This window comes from Chanodichthys erythropterus, chromosome 3 (genome assembly GCF_024489055.1).
Source record: "Chanodichthys erythropterus isolate Z2021 chromosome 3, ASM2448905v1, whole genome shotgun sequence".
Classification (NCBI taxonomy): domain Eukaryota; kingdom Metazoa; phylum Chordata; class Actinopteri; order Cypriniformes; family Xenocyprididae; genus Chanodichthys; species Chanodichthys erythropterus.
The window spans coordinates 71,605,071-71,629,782 of record NC_090223.1 but is presented as its reverse complement, the minus strand read 5'-3'; the positions used below and the strand labels follow the sequence as shown (position 1 = coordinate 71,629,782).

General features: G+C 37.5%; 1 protein-coding gene across 1 annotated transcript in view; it reads left to right on the top strand.

The window, feature by feature from the left end:
- LOC137006158 (zinc finger protein 585A-like) overlaps positions 1-24,712 on the top strand; it is a 567,148-nt gene that overhangs the window by 2,127 nt on the left and 540,309 nt on the right. The window contains exons 2-3 of the mRNA XM_067366698.1: positions 16,456-16,646; positions 16,728-17,347. Of these exons, the coding sequence (XP_067222799.1) occupies positions 16,456-16,646; positions 16,728-17,347 (811 nt within the window). The remainder of the gene's footprint in view (positions 1-16,455; positions 16,647-16,727; positions 17,348-24,712) is intronic.

Here is a 24,712-nt window from a genome sequence, read left to right as displayed (position 1 = left end):
GACCCATACGCTATGCTGTGTGACCCAAGCACATTATATTTATTAGTAAACTTTAACTCTCCAGTTTTGTTTGAGTTTGTGTTACAACTGTTAAAGCTGAAGTTATCATAACCTTGATGTCTTAAACTAACATTAATAATTCAAATTCAAAATGTTATTTGCTTTTAATTTATGTCGTTATGTCCTTTTTGAGCAATCTTCTTATAAATATATTAGACTAATATGTCAAGTCTGACTAGGAAAAGCAATTATTTTAACAGCAAAATCAAAATTGGAGTAAAAATGAACAAACTAGGCTATAAATACTTTGTATCGTAGGCTTGGATTATTATATTATTATATAGCCTAGTGTTTATTTACAGATAGACAGTCAAAAAGATAAATTAATCAATACTTTATTAACAGGGCTTTATTTATTTATAATAACACACCACAGATCCTCAAGAAACAGTAACAAAAAAAGTGACAGAAATGTCAGAAATAGCGTATGGGTCTGTCACGTGATTAAGGAACGACTCAAAACCCGAAAGACTCATAAAAAGAACTAATCAATTCTCTTTCCGGCTCAGAATGCATTGGTTTAGTGTATGGGTCTGTCACGTGTTTAAGGAACGACTCAAAAACCCGAAAGACTCATGAGATGAACTAATCAATTCTCTTACCGGCTCAGACTGCATTGGTTTAGTGTATGGGTCTGTCACGTGTTTAAGGAACGACTCAAAAACCCGAAAGACTCATGAGATGAACTAATCAATTCTCTTTCCGGCTCAGAATGCATTGGCTTAGTGTATGGGTCTGTCACGTGTTTAAGGAACGACTCAAAAACCCGAAAGACTCATGAGATGAACTAATCAATTCTCTTACCGGCTCAGACTGCATTGGTTTAGTGTATGGGTCTGTCACGTGTTTAAGGAACGACTCAAAAACCCGAAAGACTCATGAGATGAACTAATCAATTCTCTTACCGGCTCAGACTGCATTGGTTTAGTGTATGGGTCTGTCACGTGATTAAGGAACGACTCAAAACCCGAAAGACTCATAAAAAGAACTAATCAATTCTCTTTCCGGCTCAGAATGCATTGGTTTAGTGTATGGGTCTGTCACGTGTTTAAGGAACGACTCAAAAACCCGAAAGACTCATGAGATGAACTAATCAATTCTCTTACCGGCTCAGACTGCATTGGTTTAGTGTATGGGTCTGTCACGTGATTAAGGAACGACTCAAAACCCGAAAGACTCATAAAAAGAACTAATCAATTCTCTTTCCGGCTCAGAATGCATTGGTTTAGTGTATGGGTCTGTCACGTGTTTAAGGAACGACTCAAAAACCCGAAAGACTCATGAGATGAACTAATCAATTCTCTTACCGGCTCAGACTGCATTGGTTTAGTGTATGGGTCTGTCACGTGTTTAAGGAACGACTCAAAAACCCGAAAGACTCATGAGATGAACTAATCAATTCTCTTTCCGGCTCAGAATGCATTGGCTTAGTGTATGGGTCTGTCACGTGTTTAAGGAACGACTCAAAAACCCGAAAGACTCATGAGATGAACTAATCAATTCTCTTACCGGCTCAGACTGCATTGGTTTAGTGTATGGGTCTGTCACGTGTTTAAGGAACGACTCAAAAACCCGAAAGACTCATGAGATGAACTAATCAATTCTCTTTCCGGCTCAGAATGCATTGGCTTAGTGTATGGGTCTGTCACGTGTTTAAGGAACGACTCAAAAACCCGAAAGACTCATGAGATGAACTAATCAATTCTCTTACCGGCTCAGACTGCATTGGTTTAGCATGGGACTGCCTGTCACGTCATTAAGGAATGACTTAAACCCGAAGACTTGTCAGACAAGAGGTGAGGTGAGCTTAATCAGCTTGCCATAAACTGAAGACCCAGGTAAAGAATGAATTAATCATTTCTGAATTTTATAGCATTGTAGTTTTGTATTGTTTGTAGTAGGATCAACGTTTGCATAAGTAGTAGATGTGTTGGGGAAGTAACACGTAACATTTTAATTACATTTTGCTAAAATGAACGAAATGACTCGAAAAAAGATTCGTTCATTTTGTTGAACGAGACTCAAAAGTCCGAGTCAGTAAAATGATCCGAACTTCTCATCACTAGAGATTAATCGTGATTAATTGCGATTAAAATTTAATCTATTGACAGCTATAATTTTGATGTTAAATCCACTATTGTATTATATATAATTGTTCTAAACACAGTATTTAGTTTAATTACATCAGAAGTAACTGTAATTAAATTACAGAAAAAATAGGAGTAATGGATAATTTGACATGGTTTAGTGTAACTTTTACCAGGTTTGGTTAGTGGTGTCTAAAATGCATCTTTACGCACAACTGCCAGCCTGCATGGAGAGCTTCTTGAGACTCCAGAGGCACCAGCCGCTTCAAATACCTGTTTGCTGCTCAACACTGGCTTTTTTATAGCTGCCCTTTTAATACAATTCATTTTTTAATTTTCGGTCTTTATCTGACCGAGTTCTGCTGTGCTCTAAATCACTCACAAATCTTATGATAATTCAATAATGTCCATTCAGTTTTCACACAATATTAGTTGTTTTCATGCCTTTTGCACAACATTGCACCATTTCATGCTTTTCATCTTCAGAAAGATTTTTCTTCCTCCCCATATTGCACGAGAACTGTGACTTGCTTAATAATGTGGAACAATCTCTAAGTAGGGTTTCCATAGACCTGGCAAATTATTTTGTCTGAGATTGATACCAGTTATCTAAAAAGACATGGATAAATAAACAAACATTTTCTTAGAAAAACTCAAATCTGAATGTTTATTGTACTGAAATCTTACTGATATGTCATTTGCATAATAATTTGGAACGCAGTGTATGTACATTTGCCGACTCCATTTATTTATTTTTTCAAATAAATGACGGCTGTTAACAGCGACGCAAAGAATTGTGGGCTATCTGCAGCAGCGAAGGATACACCTCATGCATCCTCCGAATTCCTGTGAAAGAAGAACGCATTCCAAGGTCACGTTTTTGAGAGTCCTACTTACTTTTCTGAAACGATACAACCTCAATGAAGTATGCAACCTTCAAATGCGACCTCCGGAGGATGCACAGCTTCTCTCTCAGCCACTTCCTTTTTCCTGGTGGCTTTATCTGGTCTCCCCATGTCAATTACTGCAATGAGACACGGGTGTTTATCATTTGCACTTGACCTACTTGCGCACCGCTCGTCTCCTGCCTCTCTCTCCCGCTGCTGAACCACGCCCCCCCCCTTGCCACACACTCGCTCTTCTCCGATTGCTCCACACCAATCTTTTGACCTGAGGGAGGGATTCTAACAGACCAATCACAGCGCTTGCGGTCTGTGTACGATTGATGCGTTACATTACATGCGTCACAGAGATGTTGCACATCAGTCTACGCGTGGTACTTGCAGCCTACAGCGTACATGTGACGCAGAAATATAAATCGGCCATAAGTCTTCAGGAATGCTTGAAAATTACAGGCAGGTGTATTTGATTAGGGATGAAAGACAGTGGTCCTCCAGTACCAAACCTGCCCATCCCTGATCCATAGGATTGGATAGGATAGGATAGGGTATAGAACATACATGTTGTTGGTTTTGATGCTTTATATGTCTAAATTGTTTTATGTCTATTTTTGTCCTAGACCTAATGTCACTGAAAGAAGCGAATCATGAACTTAATGAAAGGGAAAAAGAGAAAGAATATTACGATGAACATCATGATTTCATGAATGGGAAAAGATCAACACAGGTTTCCCCACAAAAAGGAGTTCAAAAGCCAGGAACTAAGAGTGTCACACACAAAAAACACCTTAAAGTCCATATGAGAATTCACACTGGAGGGAAACCATTCACCTGCCAGCAATGTGGACAGATTTTCACACAATAAAGGAAGCCTTAAAATCCACATGAGAATCCATACTAGAGAAAAGCCATATATCTGCCGACAATGTGGGAAGAGTTTCAGTCAAAAGGGAAGCCTTAAAATCCACATGAGAATCCATACTAGAGAAAAGCCTTTCACCTGCAAACAATGTGGACAGAGTTTCAGTCATAAAGGAAGCCTTATAGGCCACATGAGAGTTCACACTGGAGAAAAGCCATATATCTGCAAACAATGTGGACAGAGTTTCAGTCAAAAGGGAAGCCTTACAGCCCACATGAGAATTCACACTGGAGAAAAGCCTTACACCTGCACTCTGTGCGGGAATGGCTTCACACGGGAAGGAAGCCTTAGGGAACACAGGAGAATTCACTTTAAAGAGAAGCCATTTACATGTGATCAGTGTGGAAAGAGTTTCATATATAAAGGAAATCTTAAGGTCCACATGAGGATTCACTTGAAAGAGAACTGAACTTTTTGAAGTCGTTGCTGTGGAAAGAGCAGATGTGTAAAGAGTACCTGAAAACAATTCTTGAATAAAAGTACAGATACCTTATAATGAAAATTACTCCATTACAAGTTACCATTTCTAAGACAACTTGAGTAAAAGTCTTGGAGTATCTGATATTAACTGTACTTAAGTATTTTACTCATGCTGAATTTAGGCTCAAAGATGCACTAGTCCAGAAATGCCAGTGAAAATAAGAAAAAAAATTTTTTGATTAATGGAAATCATGTTTATTTTCTAAAATCGAAATAAAATTGAACAGCTCAATATTTGTTGACACAACAGCCTCTTAAATGTTAAAAGTGTAAAACTCTTGCAGTTCTCAAAGCTTACACTACGTCCCATGTCTTCTCTTTTCAGCTTATGGAAAAAGTGTAATTGACACGATGCCAGTTTACACCTTCTTCGTAACTTGAATAAGGAAGGCGGTCTGGTGGAAGCTCAATATTTGACTTCATAACTTGTTTAAATAGTTGCATATAAATGCATATAAAAATGCGGAATCAAATTAATCGAATCGCATCGAATTTTAATGTGAATCGTCTCGAATAGAATTGTTCTGAATTTGATAAAAATAATTCGAGAACAAAACGAACACCTGTGATTCCTGAATCGAATCGATTCAGAGCCCTAATATTCACCCTTAAGGCTGGTTCACACTGTGCGATTTTGGATTTTGCAAATCCTAAAAGATTCCTATAATCCTAGCCTAAAATCTGTTGTCTTTGATCACTAGTTTGACATGTTCACCGACAGCCAGTTAATGACTGTTGCGATCAAATTTTACCTCCAACGAAATTCTGCCAGTGTCAGAAGATTTGGCCCACAATCCTCCAGTGTGACTTCTCCTACGACGAACGTCAAATTGTCTTCATTTTTCAAGACAAGCCATGATCAAAATTAATGATAGAGATGTCGTTGTTAGCCACCATTTCAGTCCCGCGTGTAACGCAGCTCACTGTCATCAAATGTGTGTGTTTTGATGATGTAAAACTCCGGATAAGTTTTCATGTGTGCGTCCGTTTTTAATGCGTTTTGACTGTCGTGCAGTCTGACATTAATGACAGCTGAGATCCCACAGTGTGATATGAGGATCATGTTCGTACAGTCTGACAAGTAACCATCGCAAAGGACCATTATAAATCGCACAGTGTGAACCCGGCTTTAATTCAAATATTAAAAATGTCTTAAAGATTTTTCAAGCATATTGTGTAGTTTTGCTTTGAGTCAATTGTTTTATTTGTGTTTAATTGTGTGACATAATTTTAGGCCAGGCTGTCATACAAAGAAATTATGAGCACATGCAAAACCGAGAGAGGACCAAAGAAAGAATAACTGATTACGTTGCAATTCAATTTATGCTTACCACCCCTCGGATCATTAGTAGACGAGGAAGACAGATAACTGTTTACACCTCTGGGGCCTGATGAATAAACATTGCATACGCACAAAAAAAGGCATTAAATGATTAGTTCACTTTTAAGTAAACTTTTCCTGATAATTTACTCACCCCCATGTCATCCAAGATGTTCATGTCTTTCTTTCTTCGGTTGAAAAGAAATTAAAGTTTTTGATGAAAACATTTCAGGATTATTCTCCTTATAGTGGACTTCAATGGGCACCAAACGATTGAAGGTCAAAATTAGTTTCACTGCAGCTTCAAATTGTTCTACACGATCCCAGATGAGAAATAAGAGTCTTATCTAGTGAAACCATCGCTCATTTTCTGAAATAAAATTGAAAATGATGTAAGTTTTAACCAGAAATGTTTAACTTGAACTAGCTCTCTTCTTCTTCTTCTTTATTAGAATTCCAGCAGTGTAGATTCTGCTAAGTGTATTACTGCCCTGAACTGTTTGGTGCCCATTGAAGTCCACTATAAGGAAAAAAATCCTGCAATGTTTTCATTAAAAACTTAATTTCGTTTTGACTGAAGAAAGAAAGACATGGACATCTTGGATGACACGGGGGTGAGTAAATTAATAAATAATTATAATTATTATAATAAATATTTGAAAGTGAACTAATCCTTTAAAATGTGGGTATGCATTTTCCACACATATATCAGGATTTATAAAAAATAAATTTGTGCGCACCATACGCATACTCTTAACTGTGCGTAAGCAAAGCAATGAAGTAAAACAGAATGATTTTAAATGGTTTTACCTCTGATATACACATCTGGATTAAATATGCCACTCTCAACTTTATTTCTAGAGCATTTTCAGAAACCACAGTGGGTATCAAAGTGCTGTACATGAAAATAGCAAAAAATAAACAAATACATTCAGTTTACAACACATTAAAAGCTATGGAAAATAAATACGTTTTTAACACCCACTGAAATGACCCTAGAGGAACCACCAGACAAGACTGATCATTGGAGCGAAGAGATCTCAAAGGTTTATGTAAATTATTTAAATCAGAAATATACTCTGGTGCCAAGCCATGGAGAGATTTGTAAACATACAACAAATAAATCAGTGTACCGAATCATGATTCAGATCACATGTCAAACTGCTAACAGCTGAAATCACGTGACTTTGGTGCTCCGAACAGCAGATTCGATACACTGATTCACTGTGATCTGATTCTTCCTGGAGCATTGTTTTTAAATCAGCCATCACTAAATAAGTCGTTATTTTGTTTTTTTGGTGCTCCAAAAATATTCTTGTCGCTTTATGATATTAATATTGAACCACTGTACTCACATGAACTGATTTAGATGTGTTTTTAGTACCTTTATGGATCTTGAGAGAGGAAATGTCCATTGCTCCCTATGGAGGCCTCACGGAGCCATCGGATTTCCACTAAAATATCTTAATTTGTGTTCTGAAGATTAACGAAGGTCTTACTTAGAGTAAGTAATAAATGAACAGAATTTTCATTTTTGGGTGAAATAACCAGTTAAAAGCCTAGCAGCAGAGTTGTGAACCAGCTGCAGGTGAGAGAGGGAGGCCTGACTCACACCCAGATACAAAGAGTTACAATAATCCAAACAAGAAAGACACAAAGGCACAAACAACCTTCTCCAAATCATTGAAAGAGAGGATGGACATCAACTTGACTAGAGATCTAGATTTGATGATCAAATTTAAGCTCAGTCAAAAATAAAGATTTTTCACAAAGGAAAGTTTTTCCCCAGGAAGCAATAACAGGTTTTTATTAGAATCCATATCACATCCTCAGACAACAGACTTGTCTTCATTCAGTTGGAGAAAGTTGTTTGCCAACCAACACTTCACATCAGCCAAACAGTTAAAGAAAGACTCGAGAAGATAGCTCCCCATGTTTCATAGAGAAGTAAATTGGGGAATCATCAGCATACAGATGGTAATTTATACTGTGCTTATCAAAAATCTTAACATGATCGACTGTATTGAAAGCAGGACTGAGATCTAACAATAGAACAACAGGACTACCTGAATCTACATCTAATAAAATATAATTTGAAACCCTCAATAGAGCAGACTCTGTGCTATGACCAGCTCTGAAGCCTGATTGAAATCTATTGAGATATTATTTCTAACATTCAGTTGTACAAATACCGTTTTCTCTAATGTCTTTGAAATGAAAGATCATTTTGAAATAGGACGAAAGTTATTCATGTTAGAGGCATCAAGATTCACAACTATTGACAAATGATAACACACTTGGACTAATTGAGTTCACCACCTCCTAACTAAAGCAGATGAGATAACATCACATGAGGAACAAGTAGGCTTCATATGTGCAACTATGTCTTGAAGTTGTGACAGAGACACAGGAATAAAACTCAATTTTTTCAAAGGAGCAACAAAAGTAGCAGGATCATTACTAACAGATGAAATCCAAGAGCCAATTCCAACAATCTTACCAGTAAAAATGTTCACTTTTCACATGTGTCCACAGAAAAAGAAATTGAAGGAGGGACAACTGGTTGAAGTACTGTAATAGTAGAAAAGAGTATTTTTGAATTAGGACAATTCTTTGAAGTAATGTAAAAAAAACTGTGTGATCTAGCTAATTTAACTACTTTTTGAAACTTCGTCAAACAATCTCTCAAAGATTCATATGAGACTTGTAATTTATCTTTGAGCCATTAACGGTCAGCCCTCCTGCACTCTTGCCTAAGAGTATTGCTATTGCTGTTCAACCAGGGCTGAGTCTTGCCTTTCTTCTTCCTAGTTTTCAAAGGAGCCACAGAATTCAAAACATCAGAACATGAAGAGTTAAACTGGATAATCAACTCCTCAGGTCCCATACCAGAACAAGGACTGAAAAACATCTAGCACCTGAGATTCAACAGCAACCAAACCATCATTAGCCTGACCATTATAAGAAAAAGTAGGGTTAAACAAAACAGTCTTGTGCTCAGAAAATACAGTGTCAGCAATTTGCACACTGCCAACAGAAAAACCAAGTGTTAACTCTATATCGAGAGTATGACCACGTTCATGTGTAGGGCCTAAAACACACTGATAGACCAAATGACTCTAATAGATGATTAAACTCTGGTCTGGAAGAACAACACACGTGAACATTAAAATCCCCCAAAATAAATATTATCTGTAAAAAAATCACTTATACAATCTTTATGATGTGGGATCTGTAAATAAGAGTACACAACACAGATTTAAAAGAATTCAACATAATTAACTGAACCTCAAATGTTGAGTAAGTCTCAGTAGATAGAAGTCTGCATTTAAACTTACTTTTACAAATAACAGAGATCTTGCACTGATCAACACCATTGTCACTGAAGTAGAGTCAGAAGAAAGTTGAGAAGATGAACCGCAAGTTCAGGGGTGTAGAATACGTAAGAACTTTTTATAAAAAGTTGTTCATGACCTGTTGGGGTTTTAATGGAGCAATGTATATAAATGCAGAATGATTTAAAATTCAAAGAGACAGGATAGTCTATACATGACATTAATGTTTCCATGGCAATCAGTCACTCACTTGTCACGTCACAACACACCCACAGTCGCACCCGCGGTCCCGCGCTAACTGTATTCAACATTCATAGAGGTCAAGAAGAGTTCGAAAGCGGCAAAAAACTCTCCACTCCTTTTTTTCTGAAAAAGTCAAGCATTATAAGTTGGCATGTGGTATCCAAATTGTGTTGCACAATGTTGAGTAACTCTGCCTATTGCTCTTGTTGAATAATTAGCCAGTTTTGATGGAAATTATATGGAAAAAATTAGCTGCCCGGACAAACTTACATTATTTTTATTGTATTTTCTGTATGTCTTTTGTAACGTCCTTAATTTTAACAAATATGTTAACAAAACCCTTCAAATAAGAATAAACCCAGCAAACACAAATGTTCCCCTAACGTTCCCATATGGTTCCTGTTTGGTTATTTTTTGGGGAACCAAAGAAGAACGTTCTCTATTGGTTCTTTTTTTGCAACCTAAAGAGAACATTCCCTGCAGGTTATTTTTGGGTAGTATTTCTGTCAATATTGGTAAATTTCATCTTCTGTACCATTGACCTGTGGGATTCCTCAGGGCTCCACATTAGCTCCCTTGTTATTTTCTCTACATATGCTCCCTCTTGGTACTATCTTTGAAAAATATGGCCTAAATTATCATTGTTATGGAGACAAATATATAGGTGCTGGTCATATAATTAGAATATCGTGAAAAAGTTATTTTTTTTTTATTGTAAATTATTTTTAAAAATATAACTTTCATATATTCTAGATTCCCTACATGTAAAGTTCATTTCAAAAGTTTTTTTTTTTAATTTTGATGAGAGCGTACAGCTCATGAAAGTCCAAAATCCAGTATCTTAAAATATTAGAATATTTCATAAGATCAATCAAAAAATGGATTTGCAAAACAGAAAAGTTCAAGTTCTTTAAAGTATGTTCATTTGTGCACTCAATACTTGGTTGGCAGCACATATTACAGCAAATGACTTGCTCCTAGCACAAATTACAGCATCAGTGAAGTGTGGCATGGAAGTGATCAGCCTGTGGCACTGCTGAGGCACTATTGAGCCTTCAGATCATCTGTATATTGTTGGATCGACTGTTTCTCATCTTTCTCTTGAAAATATCCCATAGATTCAGGGGTCAGGCATGTTGGCTGGCCAATAAAACACAGTAATATCATGGTCAGCAAACCACTTGGAAGTGGCTTTTGCACTGTGGGCAGGTGCTAAAGTCCTGCTGGAAAAAGAAATCAGCATCTCCATAAAACTTGTCAGCAGATGGAAGCATAAAGTGCGCCCCCCCCCCCCCCCCCCCTTCCGTTTCAGAAGTGTCTTGGTAGTCCTTTTCCTGAAGATGTCCGAGTGTGGTGGCTCTTGATGCGCTGACTCCGGCTTCATTCAACTCACTGTGAAGCTCTCCCAAGTGTTTGAATCAGCTTTACTTGACAGTATTCTCAAGCTTGTGGTCATCCCTGTTGCTTGTGCACCTTTGCCTACCCAATTTCTTCCTTCCAGTCAACTTTGCATTTAATATGCTTTGATATTTCACTCTGTAAACAGCCACCCCATTCAGTAATGACCTTCTATGACTTTCTCTCTTTGTGGAGGGTGTCAATGATTGTCTCCTGGACCATTATATGACCAGCACCTGTATAGCATTATTCTAATTTATTTATATATTTTAATCTTACAAAATGCACATACTGTGTCTTTAATTAAAAACTTTCCATTTCCTCTACTGTACAAATTATAAAAGTATTATATTATAAAATTTTGCCAAACCTTTCTCCAAGGCCAGTGACCTCCTCCATAGTCATATGTGAGTTCCTCTCCAGGAATGATATCTCTTGCAGCGAACAGGCACAAACGGGGGTTTCCCTCAACAATAATCCTTTTCATTGTACAAATTGGGTTTATGTGATCATTATTTATAAGGGAGCCATCCTCATGAGTTGCATCAATGCTTCAGGAAACAAAAATTGACCATTTAGCCTAACAAACCACAACAAGACAAATTTGGATTTGAACAAAATGAAAATTACTTGATTGATGGTTAGCCAAATGTAAACAACTTTTATGCTTTGTAATAGTTTAACCAATGTATTCAACATTCTTTCATAGCTCATGCTTATTTCTTTCATTAATTTACAGATACTATCACAAAGAGCAATTTAAAACTGCTAAAACAAACAAAAAAACACATATCCTTTATATTCCAATGGACCCAGATCCCATAAAATAATTGTGGTTACTTATTTAGTATTTTTAAACCACTTAAATCATAGTTAAAACGTATGTGATTACTGTATATTTAACATTTATAATGTTACCAATTAAGAAACGAGTCCTGCTAGCAATACTAGTGTTAACAAAAATAAGAAATCATTCACTGCCTTGTTTATTCATGGCCATGATTTCCTATTTTATTCCCTAGTTTTAGCAGTTTCATAATTAATTCGTGGAAGTCTTCCTTTCTGTGTGTAGAGGTGCAGTTCCGTGACCAGGCTACAGGGGCGCTGTACGGCAGCGCAGCCACACACACTCACACACAGAAATCCAGTTTTTGTTCAAGGAGGGGATCAAGAAAAAAACTGCATATCAGCACCGCCTCCTGAGCCGATGGGGACCGGGGATTTGGTCTCCACTATGTTTTTGGTCCCCACTATGTGAATGTGCTAACGTGTTGAGGACCCCACTATGTAATAAAAACAAACACACACACACACACACACACACACACAAAAGGGACACTTTACCATAAGCATAAAAATCCCACAGTCATTTCCACAGATCTGGCATGGCAAGCCCTATAATCAACCAAAAAAATAAGGTAAGATTAGTTATACATGAAACATGACTGGTAGATCAAAGCTACAGTCTTCTCTGTCACATGTCTTATATATGAAATGCAGATTACAGGCAATCATATTTCATTGTAATATCAAATTATGCAATATATTATTCACCACAATATCATGCCCAGTCTTCTCAGTCCAGCTCCCTGGATTAATTTTCTGAGCAAGATCTCTATACAAGAAAAAATATAAATAATTTGAAACAGATAGATGTGACAACCACTGAGACATTATCAGCTGAAACATATCAGTACAGGCTATAGGAACGTAGCCAAAATGTAAATTGCTATATGAACATTACAAACAGTAAGCCTCAAATGTGGACCTAAATATGGCTCTGTACTCAGCATCACCAAACCCAGACTTGTGCAATGTGTACTGCGAGTCTAAAAAGAGGATCTCTCTCAGGAGTGGCTTCATGATCTATATATAATATGATAATGGTTAAAGACATTCACATAAGTTTAAAAGTCATTAGGACAAAGAGTAGAGCTGCAGTTCACTTTGTTGGAATACACATGAACTAACCAACTTAATATGTTTATGAACAACTGAAAAAAGCACAAATGTCAGGGCATGTCAAAACTTCTCCAGGCCCCAAATCAGCCTCAGACTCCAGAGGGTTAATTACCAATACGTATACTATGTAGTATTTAGTAACAGTAACATTCCCTTACACAGAGAACAAAGTGTTCTGGCCCGTTTGCTTTGGTCCAACCTGGAAAGACTAAGAAGTCTTTCATGTCAGCATCCTCCTAACATTAAAGCTACTGTCCGTGATTTTTGGCCCTCTAGCGGGTGATAAACAGAACTGCACGCGTCTTGCGGAGGAACATTCTAGCCGGAGCTACTTTTCTCTGTGTATGTCTATGGCGAGTCACGCAGTTACTGTGATACTCTGCGGTGAATCCTACCAGTTCGGTCTGAAATAGTCCGAATATAAACACTTATTATAAGTGTACCATAATGATTCAGGATAAGAAAAAAACACGTTTTGGAAAATGGATTCATGTTGTATATTCTCATTATATAATTTTTGTAAATTTTAACACAAAAAAGCTAACAATGAAAAATGTTGTCATTATGCAGATCTACATTTTTGTGACACCATACATATTTTATATTCACACACTGGGAAGTTGGCAGTGATGTTGCTTTGTGTATCCTTCCATGTCAACGAACATGTCCTCGATATAAATGTCTTTGCCCTATGAGGAAAAAAACAGCAACTTTGAAAGTAGACAATAAAATAACAGAATAAACTAGATGAGTAAATTTCGTAGACAAACTTTAAGTTGGCTTGAAAAAGCCAGAAAGTTTGGAGTAGTTTTAAAAGCTTGAAGTTTGAAATAGTTTAAGTTTTAGTTTTAGTAGTTTAAAAGCTAGTGAGTGAGTGTGAGTGATTGTGTGTATGTGAGTGAGTGTGTGTGTGTGTGTGTGTATGTATGTGAGTGAGTGAGTGAGTGAGTGAGTGAGTGAGTGATTGTGTGTATGTGAGAGAGTGAGTGTGTGTGTGTGTGTGTGTGAGTGAGTGAGTGAGTGAGTGAGTGAGTGAGTGAGTGAGTGAGTGTGTGTGTGTGTGTGTGTGTGTGTGTGTGTGTGTGTGTGTGTGTGTGTGTTTGTGAGTGAGTGAGTGAGTGAGTGTGTGTGTGTGTGTGTGTATGTGAGTGAGTGAGTGTGTGTATGTGAGTGAGTGAGTGAGTGTGTGTGTGTGTGTATGTATGTGAGTGAGTGAGTGATTGTGTGTATGTGAGTGAGTGAGTGAGTGTGTGTGTGTGTGTGTGTTTGTGAGTGAGTGAGTGTGTGTTTGTGAGTGAGTGAGTGAGTGTGTGTGTGTGTGTGTGTGTGAGTGAGTGAGTGAGTGATTGTGTGTATGTGAGTGAGTGAGTGAGTGAGTGTGTGTGTGTGTGTGTGTGTGAGTGAGTGAGTGAGTGAGTGAGTGAGTGAGTGAGTGAGTGAGTGAGTGAGTGTGTGTGTGTGTGTGTGTGTGTGTGTGTGTGTGTGTGTGTGTGTGTGTGTGTGTGTACTTGTTTTTGTGAAATATCAGGACACAAATGTGTATAATGACATGGGTATGACATAGGTATTACAAAAAGAGGTGAAATATGAGGACATTCAGCATGTCCCCACTTTTCAAAAGGCTTATAAATCATACAGAATGAGTTTTTGTGACAAAGTAAAAGTGTGCACAGTTTCCTGTGAGGGTTAGGTTTAGGGATAGGGGATAGAAAATACGGTTTGTACAGTATAAAAACCATTACGCCTATGGAATGTCCCCACATTTCACAAAAACAAGTATGTGTGTGTGTGTGTGTGTGTGTGTGTGTTAGGGCTGGGCGATATGACGATATTATCGTATATAGACGATGTCTTGGAAGTATCACGCTGTCGATATTAAAAGTCAGTTACACAGTAAACACAGTTTTGTCACACGTCACACATGTGTGTAACAGACTATATTGGATTCGTGCATTGACATCAACCTAGGCCTATACCCGCGGCGCTAATAATGTAGCCTACATTTCTGTTTAAACCGACAAGATTGTTAAATTAGAATGAAAAGGCTAAATTAAATTAAATTAGAATGGATAGCCTAAATGTCTATGACTCGTTAAAAATAACCACATTTGTTTTCTAGTGGTTTCGTTTTACACGCGCAAACAACAGAAAAGGAGGATTTACATCACGCACCCGCAGCAAAATAAACTCATATAGCCTAAATAAAACGAATAAATACACAAAATATATTCACTTAAACAATTAACAGATTAACAAAACGAAAGAAAAAAAATGAAGCCATATGCTGTTTTAATTGAGTTATTTTTTTCCGACGGTCTCCACTAGGGATGTCCCGATCACGTTTTTTTGCCCTCGAGTCTGAGTCCGAGTCATTTGATTTTGAGTATCTACCGATACCGAGTCCCGATCCGATACTTCTATAATACATGAAAAAGAATAAAGAAGAGCGAAAAAACAGATCCAGGATCCAGGAACAGTGGTTTTCAGGTTTTTCAGGTATCTAACAGTCGTTTTCACGTACAGAAAATGGATAAAGTAATCAAATATAAAATATCACTGCATATTATCTTTACTGTATAAAATAAAGATTAATCATTATTGAAGTTACAAAAACTATTCCGTCAAGAGCAGTGAGTGATTTCTTTGTTATTTGTTGTTTGATTTAACATTAAAAACAGGCAGCAGGAATAGTTTTTTCCCCTATAAGACATGCACGATCCAGTACATATACTGTCATACATGCGCTGTCTTTCTCGACTAATATACGTTCACTTAAGACATAACCGACTATGTTTGCTAGGATACTCGCCAAGACGGGCATGTTGACATAATTTTTGTATGAATTTGTCCGCATAAGCGCAAGACTTGAAAGAGCTCTCTTTCGCGTCTTGTTCTTGAATGTTTAAATCAGCAAGGCTTAAATGAGTTAGTTTAAACACAGATATCAACGTGTGCTGTTCAGTTCTCACCTGCGCTCACGCTATCAACGGCGATGACGGCGTAAATGACTGGACATTACAGCAGACGGCAGTTAACAGTTTACAAAGAGTGACTGTTTTGTCCACGCTTTCTGATTATCGTTGTTGTAACGTTTTGTGCATCCATTGACTGAAACATACATTATTTGAACTCTGTCTGTCTGTTTTCCACGTTGCTCTTTTAAACAAACCATACAATAGATGTGTCGTCATTCGAGATGGACCGCGGTGCAAGTGCGTACCGAACCGTAAGTGGAGAACCGTGCGGATCGTTTTTTTACTGAGAACCGTTGCACCCCTAATACATATATATCCGAGTCCTGATCGGGAGGTAACGTCCGATTCCGATCGAGTCTGAAACCACGTGATCGGGCCCGATTTCCGATCACGTGATCGGATCTGGACATCCCTAGAAAATAGGCATTCTGGTTGAGAACCATTTGTATAATTCAGAGCAATGTTTTCTTTATTTTCTTAATATTATTTATAATGAATTATTAAGAATTATTTAAGGAAAGGTGGCAGAGCAGCTATTTGAGAAATTCTGTAGCCAGAAGACGTCCATTCAGTGTTGATTGTCTTAATTTAGTAAATCTAAATGTAATAACCATTTGAAACTGGAGTCAAATTAAGTGCAGACCTAAAGTAAAATTGAGACTATTCAGTTTTCTATCAAAGCAAATCTCAATTTTATGACCTTTAACTTCATATTTCTCTCTTTAACTTATATTGATGTATTGAAAATGAACACTTTTTCTCTTTCATTTCAGAGCTGATGGAAGTGGAGGAGATTGAAGAACAGAGTGAAGTGGAGGAGAAATATCATGTCAGACCTGAAGAAAAACCTTTGAGTTGTTCAAAGACTAAAACGACATTTTCAAAGAAAACAGGAGCAAAGAAATCTTTCACCTGCACTCTGTGTGGAAAAAGTTTTACATACAAATATCATTTTGAGCGTCACATGAGAGTTCATGCTGAAGAGAAGCCGTTCACATGTGATCAGTGTGGAAAGAGCTTCATTAAAAAACGTTTTGATCTTCACATGAGAGTTCATACAGGAGAGAAGCCGTTCACATGTGATCAATGTGGGAAGAGGTTCTGTCTAACATCAACCCTTAAAAGACACATGATGATCCACACCGGAGAGAAGCCATTCATTTGTCATCAATGTGGGAAGAGATTCCGTCAATCATCAAGCCTTAAAAAACACATTAAGATCCACACTGGAGAGAAGCCATTCAAATGTGATCAATGCGGCAAAACATTTATTAGGGAATCAACCTTAAAGAAACACCTGACAGTTCATATGAAGGAGAAGCCACATTCATGTTCTGTGTGTGGAAAGAGTTTTTCACTGTTACAATATTTACATGTGCATCAGAAAGTTCACAGTGCTGTAAGAGATCATGTGTGCTTTGAGTGTGAGAAGACTTTTACTACAGCAAGCAATTTAAAAAAGCATCAGAGAATTCACACTGGAGAAAAACCTCACAAGTGTTCACAGTGTGACAAGAGATTCACTCAGCCATCATCTCTGAAAACACATCAGAGAATTCACACTGGAGAAAAACCTTACAAGTGTTCACACTGTAACAAGAGATTCAGTTATTCATCATATCTGAAAACACATGAGAAGATCCATACTGGAGAAAAACCTTACAGGTGTTCAGTGTGACATGAGATTCAGTTATTCATCATTTCTGAAAACACATGAGAAGATCCACACTGGAGAGAAACCTTACATTGATAAAGATAGTGCCTATTTTAAAAAATTTCTGATGTTTTGGAGTTCGCTCAGCGCTCATGTACCCCGCAGAGAACAGCCTTACCTCAGCTAGTCCTTCTGGCATTTGCCACTGACTCTGTAGTGGTTAAACATGAAATATAATTCATCTTTTGCATATTTAACAGGTGATCTTTGGTCTCATGAGTCTATATTTTGTTACCTGCCAAATCATTTTGGCTGAGGGCTTTATATATTTAAGCCATTTAACTTTACCTTTGTATCCTACTAGAGTGCTGAATCTGTGTTTGATTATGTTTGTTTACTTTATTTCTTTTTGTAGCTTCTTATACCTTTTGCTTATACTTTTATTACTGCTACTATTGATCATTAAAACTAACATTTAACAAAAAGATATAGGGTTGTGTTTTATGTTTGCCACATATGTTTAATATTTTTAAAATTTAAACAAAGAGAGGAAGAGCTGTGTCTTAGTTTGTTTGATTATAAACATACATGCAGTGAAGATAATCAATGAACATGTTGCCTGAGCCACAGGCATGGCTATTCATATGTTTATGATTTTTTAAATGAAAACAAAAAAAGGTGGTGTTTTATAACATATTTAATTTTATAGTTTCCTAAAATATACATACAGAGATAACTGGAGTAACCAGAGCGAGCTGTGTGACGTTATCAAGTACGCTGCTGTATCACATGCAGAATCACCGGACTTGTGTCCTCCCGTCCTCAGAAGTCTGTTTTCCGGAGTCTGAACTACCAAGAACCCAAGTCCGGAGTTGGCATACTTGGTATTTAGAAACGCCTCAAGTGTGCCGCACAAGTCCTGAAAGCGCCTTGATCGCCTCCAGCTGGTTGATCCCAGTATAGTTCATAAACCCTATCCTGTCCTTTTTACGTCACTTTGGCACCTCCTAGTGCCGTAATGAGGTAATCTATACAACCGTTATTTGAAGTGGCAAGTTTTAAAATGTAAATTGATCTGAATGAATCGAGATCACTATCTATAGACACATTGATGTGGATATGTCCACATTAAAGCATTTCAGTGGTGGGATTAAACAGATCGCCCTTTACAGCAGATTTAGTTCAAAAACAACAGACAGATGTGACCTAAATATTATTTTCAGTTACAATAAGTAATACATTCAGAGGATCCTCCAGTTCTTGGCTAATTATTTTAATTAAAATATTTAATTAAAATTAATTAATAAAAATACTTGTGTAAAGTACAGATACTTGAAAATTGTATTTAAGTAAAATAACGAAGTAAAAATACTTTGTTACTGTCCACCACTAGTTTTAAATGCATTAAAGGTATTCAGTTTTCAGTAGGAAAGGTGTCATTTAAGCAGCGCCTAACGTAATAATTAACATTTTTGTACAATGGAAGTGATTCAATCAAAAACCAACTTTAACGTGATAAGAAACAATATGTATTGTGGAAAGCGCTATATAAATGAAGATGACATGAGAGGAATTTTAAATCATATCATCAGCTGGATTGAAACACTCTATAATACACCAACAGTATCGGTCATAACTAATGGTATTATATCAATATACCCAGGCAAAGCTAGGCTGAACAACCAAGGAGATAGATGGGGTTGCAGCAGACAATGACAACAGGCAGTAGCTTGAGGCACCGGAGGCTTAAAACTTTGAGCTGCAACTGAAGCTGTATCATTCTCACTGTACGGCCTTGAGGACAGCAGCCAGGGTGGGTCGGGATGCAGGACAGGAACGGAATGACTCACCGTTGATGACTGTCTGTCTGTCTGTCTTTCAGCAACATGTGATCCGCACCAAGAACAGCCCAAAATATCTCACAAACCACAAAAAAGGTGATTTTATAAGTTGAGTGCAACATAATAAAAGAACAACAAAGAAATAATCTTACCTTAAACCAGGGGTCTCAAACTCAAATTAACTGGGGGCCGTTGCTGTGATTGACATCTCATAGGAGGGCCATTTTAACATTCAAGCACAAGAAAGCGCAACATTTCGGAAAATTTATTTTCCTTTGCATTATTTTTCATTTAAACAGCAGTGTCTCTATCATAGTTACATACAGTAGGCATATTAGTTTTTAACAGTGCAAACAGTGCAAGTATTTTTCCTTACTTTATTTTAGCTTAAATATCAACAAAATCTTGCACTGAACAACACTGTACTGTACACATGCAATCCCTGAATGCATTTGCACACTATTATATTTCTTGCCAGACACCTGGCAGCATCTGCTAACACAGCTGAGCCACAGATATCGTTTGAGCATTGGTAACGTTTATTGGTAGCATCGGACGCGTTTCGGTGATTTAAATCTACTTTCAGTGAAATTTTGGCAAGCACGCTCATAATAGAAGCGGTGCGGCACGCTCGTTTTTTCCAGGCACGCCTATGCCACAGCGAGATGGAAACATCTCAACTTTTCAGAATGCTGTAAATGCACTGCAGGTCATGTGACAAGAACCAACCGATGAGCTTCGGCCTTTCCTTACCGACACCAAAAGCTCAGCTGATCATAGCTGTACAGGGCGGGTTTTTATTTCTCATCTCCATGAATATATCTAGTAGTAGAGCTAATTCAAGGACTAGACATCAATTATTCTTTTGTTGAAACTTCCTCATTGTGGAGAAGGCAGTTCATGGTTGCATAGCAATGACAGATGCCACGGGGCCGGCCGTTTGAGACCACTGCCTTAAACAGTTTCCTTCTTTAGATGCAGACAATTGTAGATAATTGGATCTTTAGATGCAGAAAAGGCCTTTGATAGGGTAGAATGGTAATTTCTCTTATCTGCACTTAGTCACTTTGGTTTTAAATCATATCATCAGATGGATTAAAACACCCTATAATACACCAACAACATCAGTCATAACTAGTGGTATTATATCAAATCAATTTAACTTAAAAAGAGGTACCAGACAAGGCTGCCCACTATCACTGCAACTCCTTGCACTTTTCATTCAACTCTTGGTAGCTGCAATACAACAATTACATAACATATATGGAATCCAATCAAAACATCACCATCATAAAATAAGTTTGTATGCGGACAACATTCTTTTATATATCACAAACCCATCTTCATCACTTCTGTCAGTTCATAATCTGTTAAGCCATTTTGGTAAAGGAACAGGATTTTCAATTAACTACTCAAAATATGAGATTCTGCTCACTGCTGAATTTAACTGGAATTCTGAGCTAGAGAATGGGCAATAGTAAGTAATCCTTTTGTTTGTTGTTTTGACTTGTCCCTCTTCTGAAGATTGTTTGCTTACATTTTTATTGACCATTTTTCCTGCCTTGATTCACATTTCTGGGGCAGAGGACTGATGGGAATCCTGAGTTTTTTTAGTTTACGTTACTCCTTTTTGGTTTAATTCAATTCAATTCAATTCAAATTTATTTGTATAGCGCTTTTCACAATACATATCATTTCAAAGCAGCTTTACAGAAAATGAATGTCAACATTACAATTTAAAGAATGTAGTTAGCAAATAATATACTTTAGGTAATTACAATCACTGTTAGCAGTTTAACTGAAGGTAGAAGTAATGAGCTCCTGGAAAATGAATTACATTAACAATAAATTAGGATATAGAGATTGTGCAATGTGAATGTTGATCTAGATGTTTGCGTCTCCTGAAGTCCTCGCAGGAGTTGGTGCCGTCTCTTCACAGGTGTTGGTCATCTGAGGTCTTCTTAAGAGGCTGGATCCAAACTGAAGCTGATGTACTCTCTAGTCACCTCAGGGCGGGTGTCCCGAGGTAAAACAGAAAAGCAAAAGGAGAACAATTAGCGTAGCTGCTGTTCATAACTTTAAGCAAAGATAGTCATGTGCAGTTGATCTGGTATGAGATGCATTATGTGAATGCTTGGCTAAAGAGATGCGTCTTTAATCTAGATTTAAACTGGGTGAGCGAGTCTGAGCCCCGAACATTATCAGGAAGGCTATTCCAGAGTTTCGGAGCCAAATGTGCAAACGCTCTCCCTCCTTTAGTGGACTTAGATATCCTAGGTACAACCAGAAGTCCAGAGTTTTGTGATCTTAAAGAGCGTGAAGGATTGTAGGGCGATAGAAGATCGGTTAAGTACACAGGAGCTAAACCATTTAGAGCCTTATAGGTCATTAGCAATACTTTATAATCGATATGGAACTTAATAGGTAACCAGTGTAGAGATGATAAAATTGGTGTTATATGATCATATTTTCTTGACCTGGTGAGAACTCTAGCAGCTGCATTTTGTATTAATTGTAGCTTGTTTATTGAGGAAGCAGGACAACCAGCTAATAATGCATTACAGTAATCTAGTCGAGACGTCATGAAAGCATGAACTAACTTTTCTGCATCAGAAATAGATAACATATTCCGTATTTTAGCAATGTTTCTGAGGTGAAAGAAGGCTGTTTTTGTAACATATTAGACAGCAACTTGTCCTTTGAAAATCATATTTCATATAACACCTAGGTCTTTAACTGTCGAGGATGGAGTAACAGTACATCCTTCTAAATGCAGATGGTAGTCTGAGAGATTCTGTGTACAGGTTTTTGGTCCAATAAGTAATACTTCAGTCTTATCTGAATTTAATAGAAGAAAATTACTAGTCATCCAATGTTTTACTTCTTTAACACACTCTGTCAGTTTGGATAATTTAGAGATTTCATCTGGTCTTGATGAAATATATAACTGAGTATCATCGGCATAGCAGTGGAAACTAATTCCATGTTTTCTTATAATATTGCCGAGTGGCAGCATGTAAATTGAAAATAGCAGAGGTCCTAACACAGATCCTTGCGGCACTCCATAGTTTACTATCGTTATCTTAGATTTTTCCCCGTTTATATAAACAAAATTGTGACGGTCTGATAGGTATGACTTCAACCACCGCAATGCCTGTCCCTGAATACCAGTGTAATATTGTAGTCGATCTAGGAGTATTTTATGATCTATAGTGTCAAACGCAGCACTGAGATCAAGTAACACTAGTATTGAGACACAGCCTTGGTCAGAAGCTAGAAGCAAGTCGTTTGTAATTTTAACGAGCGCAGTTTCTGTGCTATGATGAGATCTGAATCCTGACTGAAATTTTTCATAGATAGAGTTTTTTTGCAAGAAGGAGCACAATTGGACCGACACCACTTTTTCTAGTATTTTAGACATAAATGGAAGATTTGAAATGGGTCTGTAATTTGCTAATACGTTTGGATCTAACTGTGGTTTCTTAATGAGAGGCTTAATAACTGCTAGCTTCAACGGTCGTGGGACATGACCTAGAGATAAAGACGAGTTGATAATATTGAGAAGAGGTTCTTCTGCTACAGGTAACAGTTCTTTCAGTAGTTTAGTGGGTATTGGATCTAATAAACATGTTGTTGGTTTAGATGCAGTAATAAGTTTATTTAGCTCTTCCTGTCCTACAGTTGTAAAGCACTGCAACTGTTCTTGAGGGGCGATAATTGAGGCTGAATCATAAAACTCTGTCAAAGGTTGAACATTTACAATTTTATTTCTGATACTTTCGATTTTTTCATTAAAGAAATTCATAAAGTCATCACTACTAAACTGTAATGAAACATTTTGTTCTGGTGATATCTGTTTATTTGTTAATCTAGCTACTGTACTAAATAAGAACCGTGGATTGTTTTGGTTATTCTCTATAAGTTTGCAAAGATGCTCAGCCCTGGCTGCTTTTAGAGTCTTTCTATAGCGGGACGAACTGTCTTTCCACGCGATTCTGAAGACCTCTAAACGAGTTTGTCTCCATTTGCGTTCTAGATTGCGAGTATCTTTTTTCATAGCGCGAGTAATACTGTTGTACCAAGGTACACTATTTTTCTCTCTAACCTTTTTTAATCTCATTGGTGCAACAGTATCTAATGTACTAGTAAAAATTGTGCACATACTGCTAGTCATTTCCTCAAGATCATTTGCGTGTTCGGGTACGATGAGCAGCTGTGACAGATCAGGCAGATTATTTGTGAATTTATCTATAGTTGTCGGGAGAATTGTTCTGCCTAGTCGATATCGTGGCGCAATTTGACAAATATCATCAGTATGCAGTACGCATGTTACAAGATAGTGATCAGAGACGTCATCACTTTGCGGTAGAATTTCTATATCAGTAGGATTTATTCCATGTGATATAATTAAATCTAGAGTATGATTAAAACGGTGAGTGGGTCCAGTGACGTTTTGTTCGACCCCGAATGAGTTTAGTAAATCTGTAAACGCAGCCCCTAACGCATCATTTATATTGTCTACATGAATGTTAAAATCTCCAACAATCAGTGCTTTATCGACGTTGACCAATAGGTCTGAGAGAAAGTCTGCAAACTCTTTTAGGAAATCAGCATAAGGCCCTGGAGGTCTATAAATGGTAGCCAAAGCAAGAGATAGTAGCGACTTCTTACTTATATCTGAGAGTGTAACATTTAGCATAAGAATTTCAAATGAATTAAACCTGTAGTTTGTTCTCTGAGTAACATTAAGTATCTCTCTATAGATTGTTGCTACACCACCGCCACGGCCAATCAGGCGGCATTTATTTTTATAATGGTAGCCAGGTGGACAAGACTCATTAAGACCAAAATAATCATTTGCTTTAAGCCATGTTTCAGTAAGGCAAATTACATCAAGACTATTATCCGTGATAATTTCATTTATGATAACTGCCTTCGGTGTCAGCGATCTAATGTTTAGTAGCCCTAGCTTTAGAGATTGTTTTTGTTCAGTAATTTTACAAAAATCTGGTTTGATCACGATTAGGTTTTTTCTAGATCCTTTATTTTTATTGTTAAACCTCACTATTCGGGGAATAGACACAGTTTCTATAGACTGTACTACACTCACATTTCTATCAATGAAGTGGGCAGAACATAGGCTGTGATTTGAGGTTTGACTTACTAGTCATATGGTGCAAAGCGTCTTGGAGATGTTCTCTGACAGAAGATCGGCTCCGATGCTGCTGGGGTGCAGGCCATCAGCACGGAAAAGCCTAGGACGCTCCCAAAACAGATTCCAATTATTTACAAAGAGCAGTTTCTGCTCATTGCACCATGACATTAACCATTCATTTAGCGCAAATAATCTGCTGAACTTTTCATGCCCTAGTCGGTACGTGGGAAGCGGTCCTGACACGATGATCTTCGTCGCGGGCGATGTGGCTCGTACCGTCTCGATCAGGCTTCTGAAGTCCTGCTTCAGCACCTCCGTCTGCCGCAGCCTGGTGTCGTTCACCCCCGCGTGCAGCACTACAGCTCCGATGGTCTCAGCAC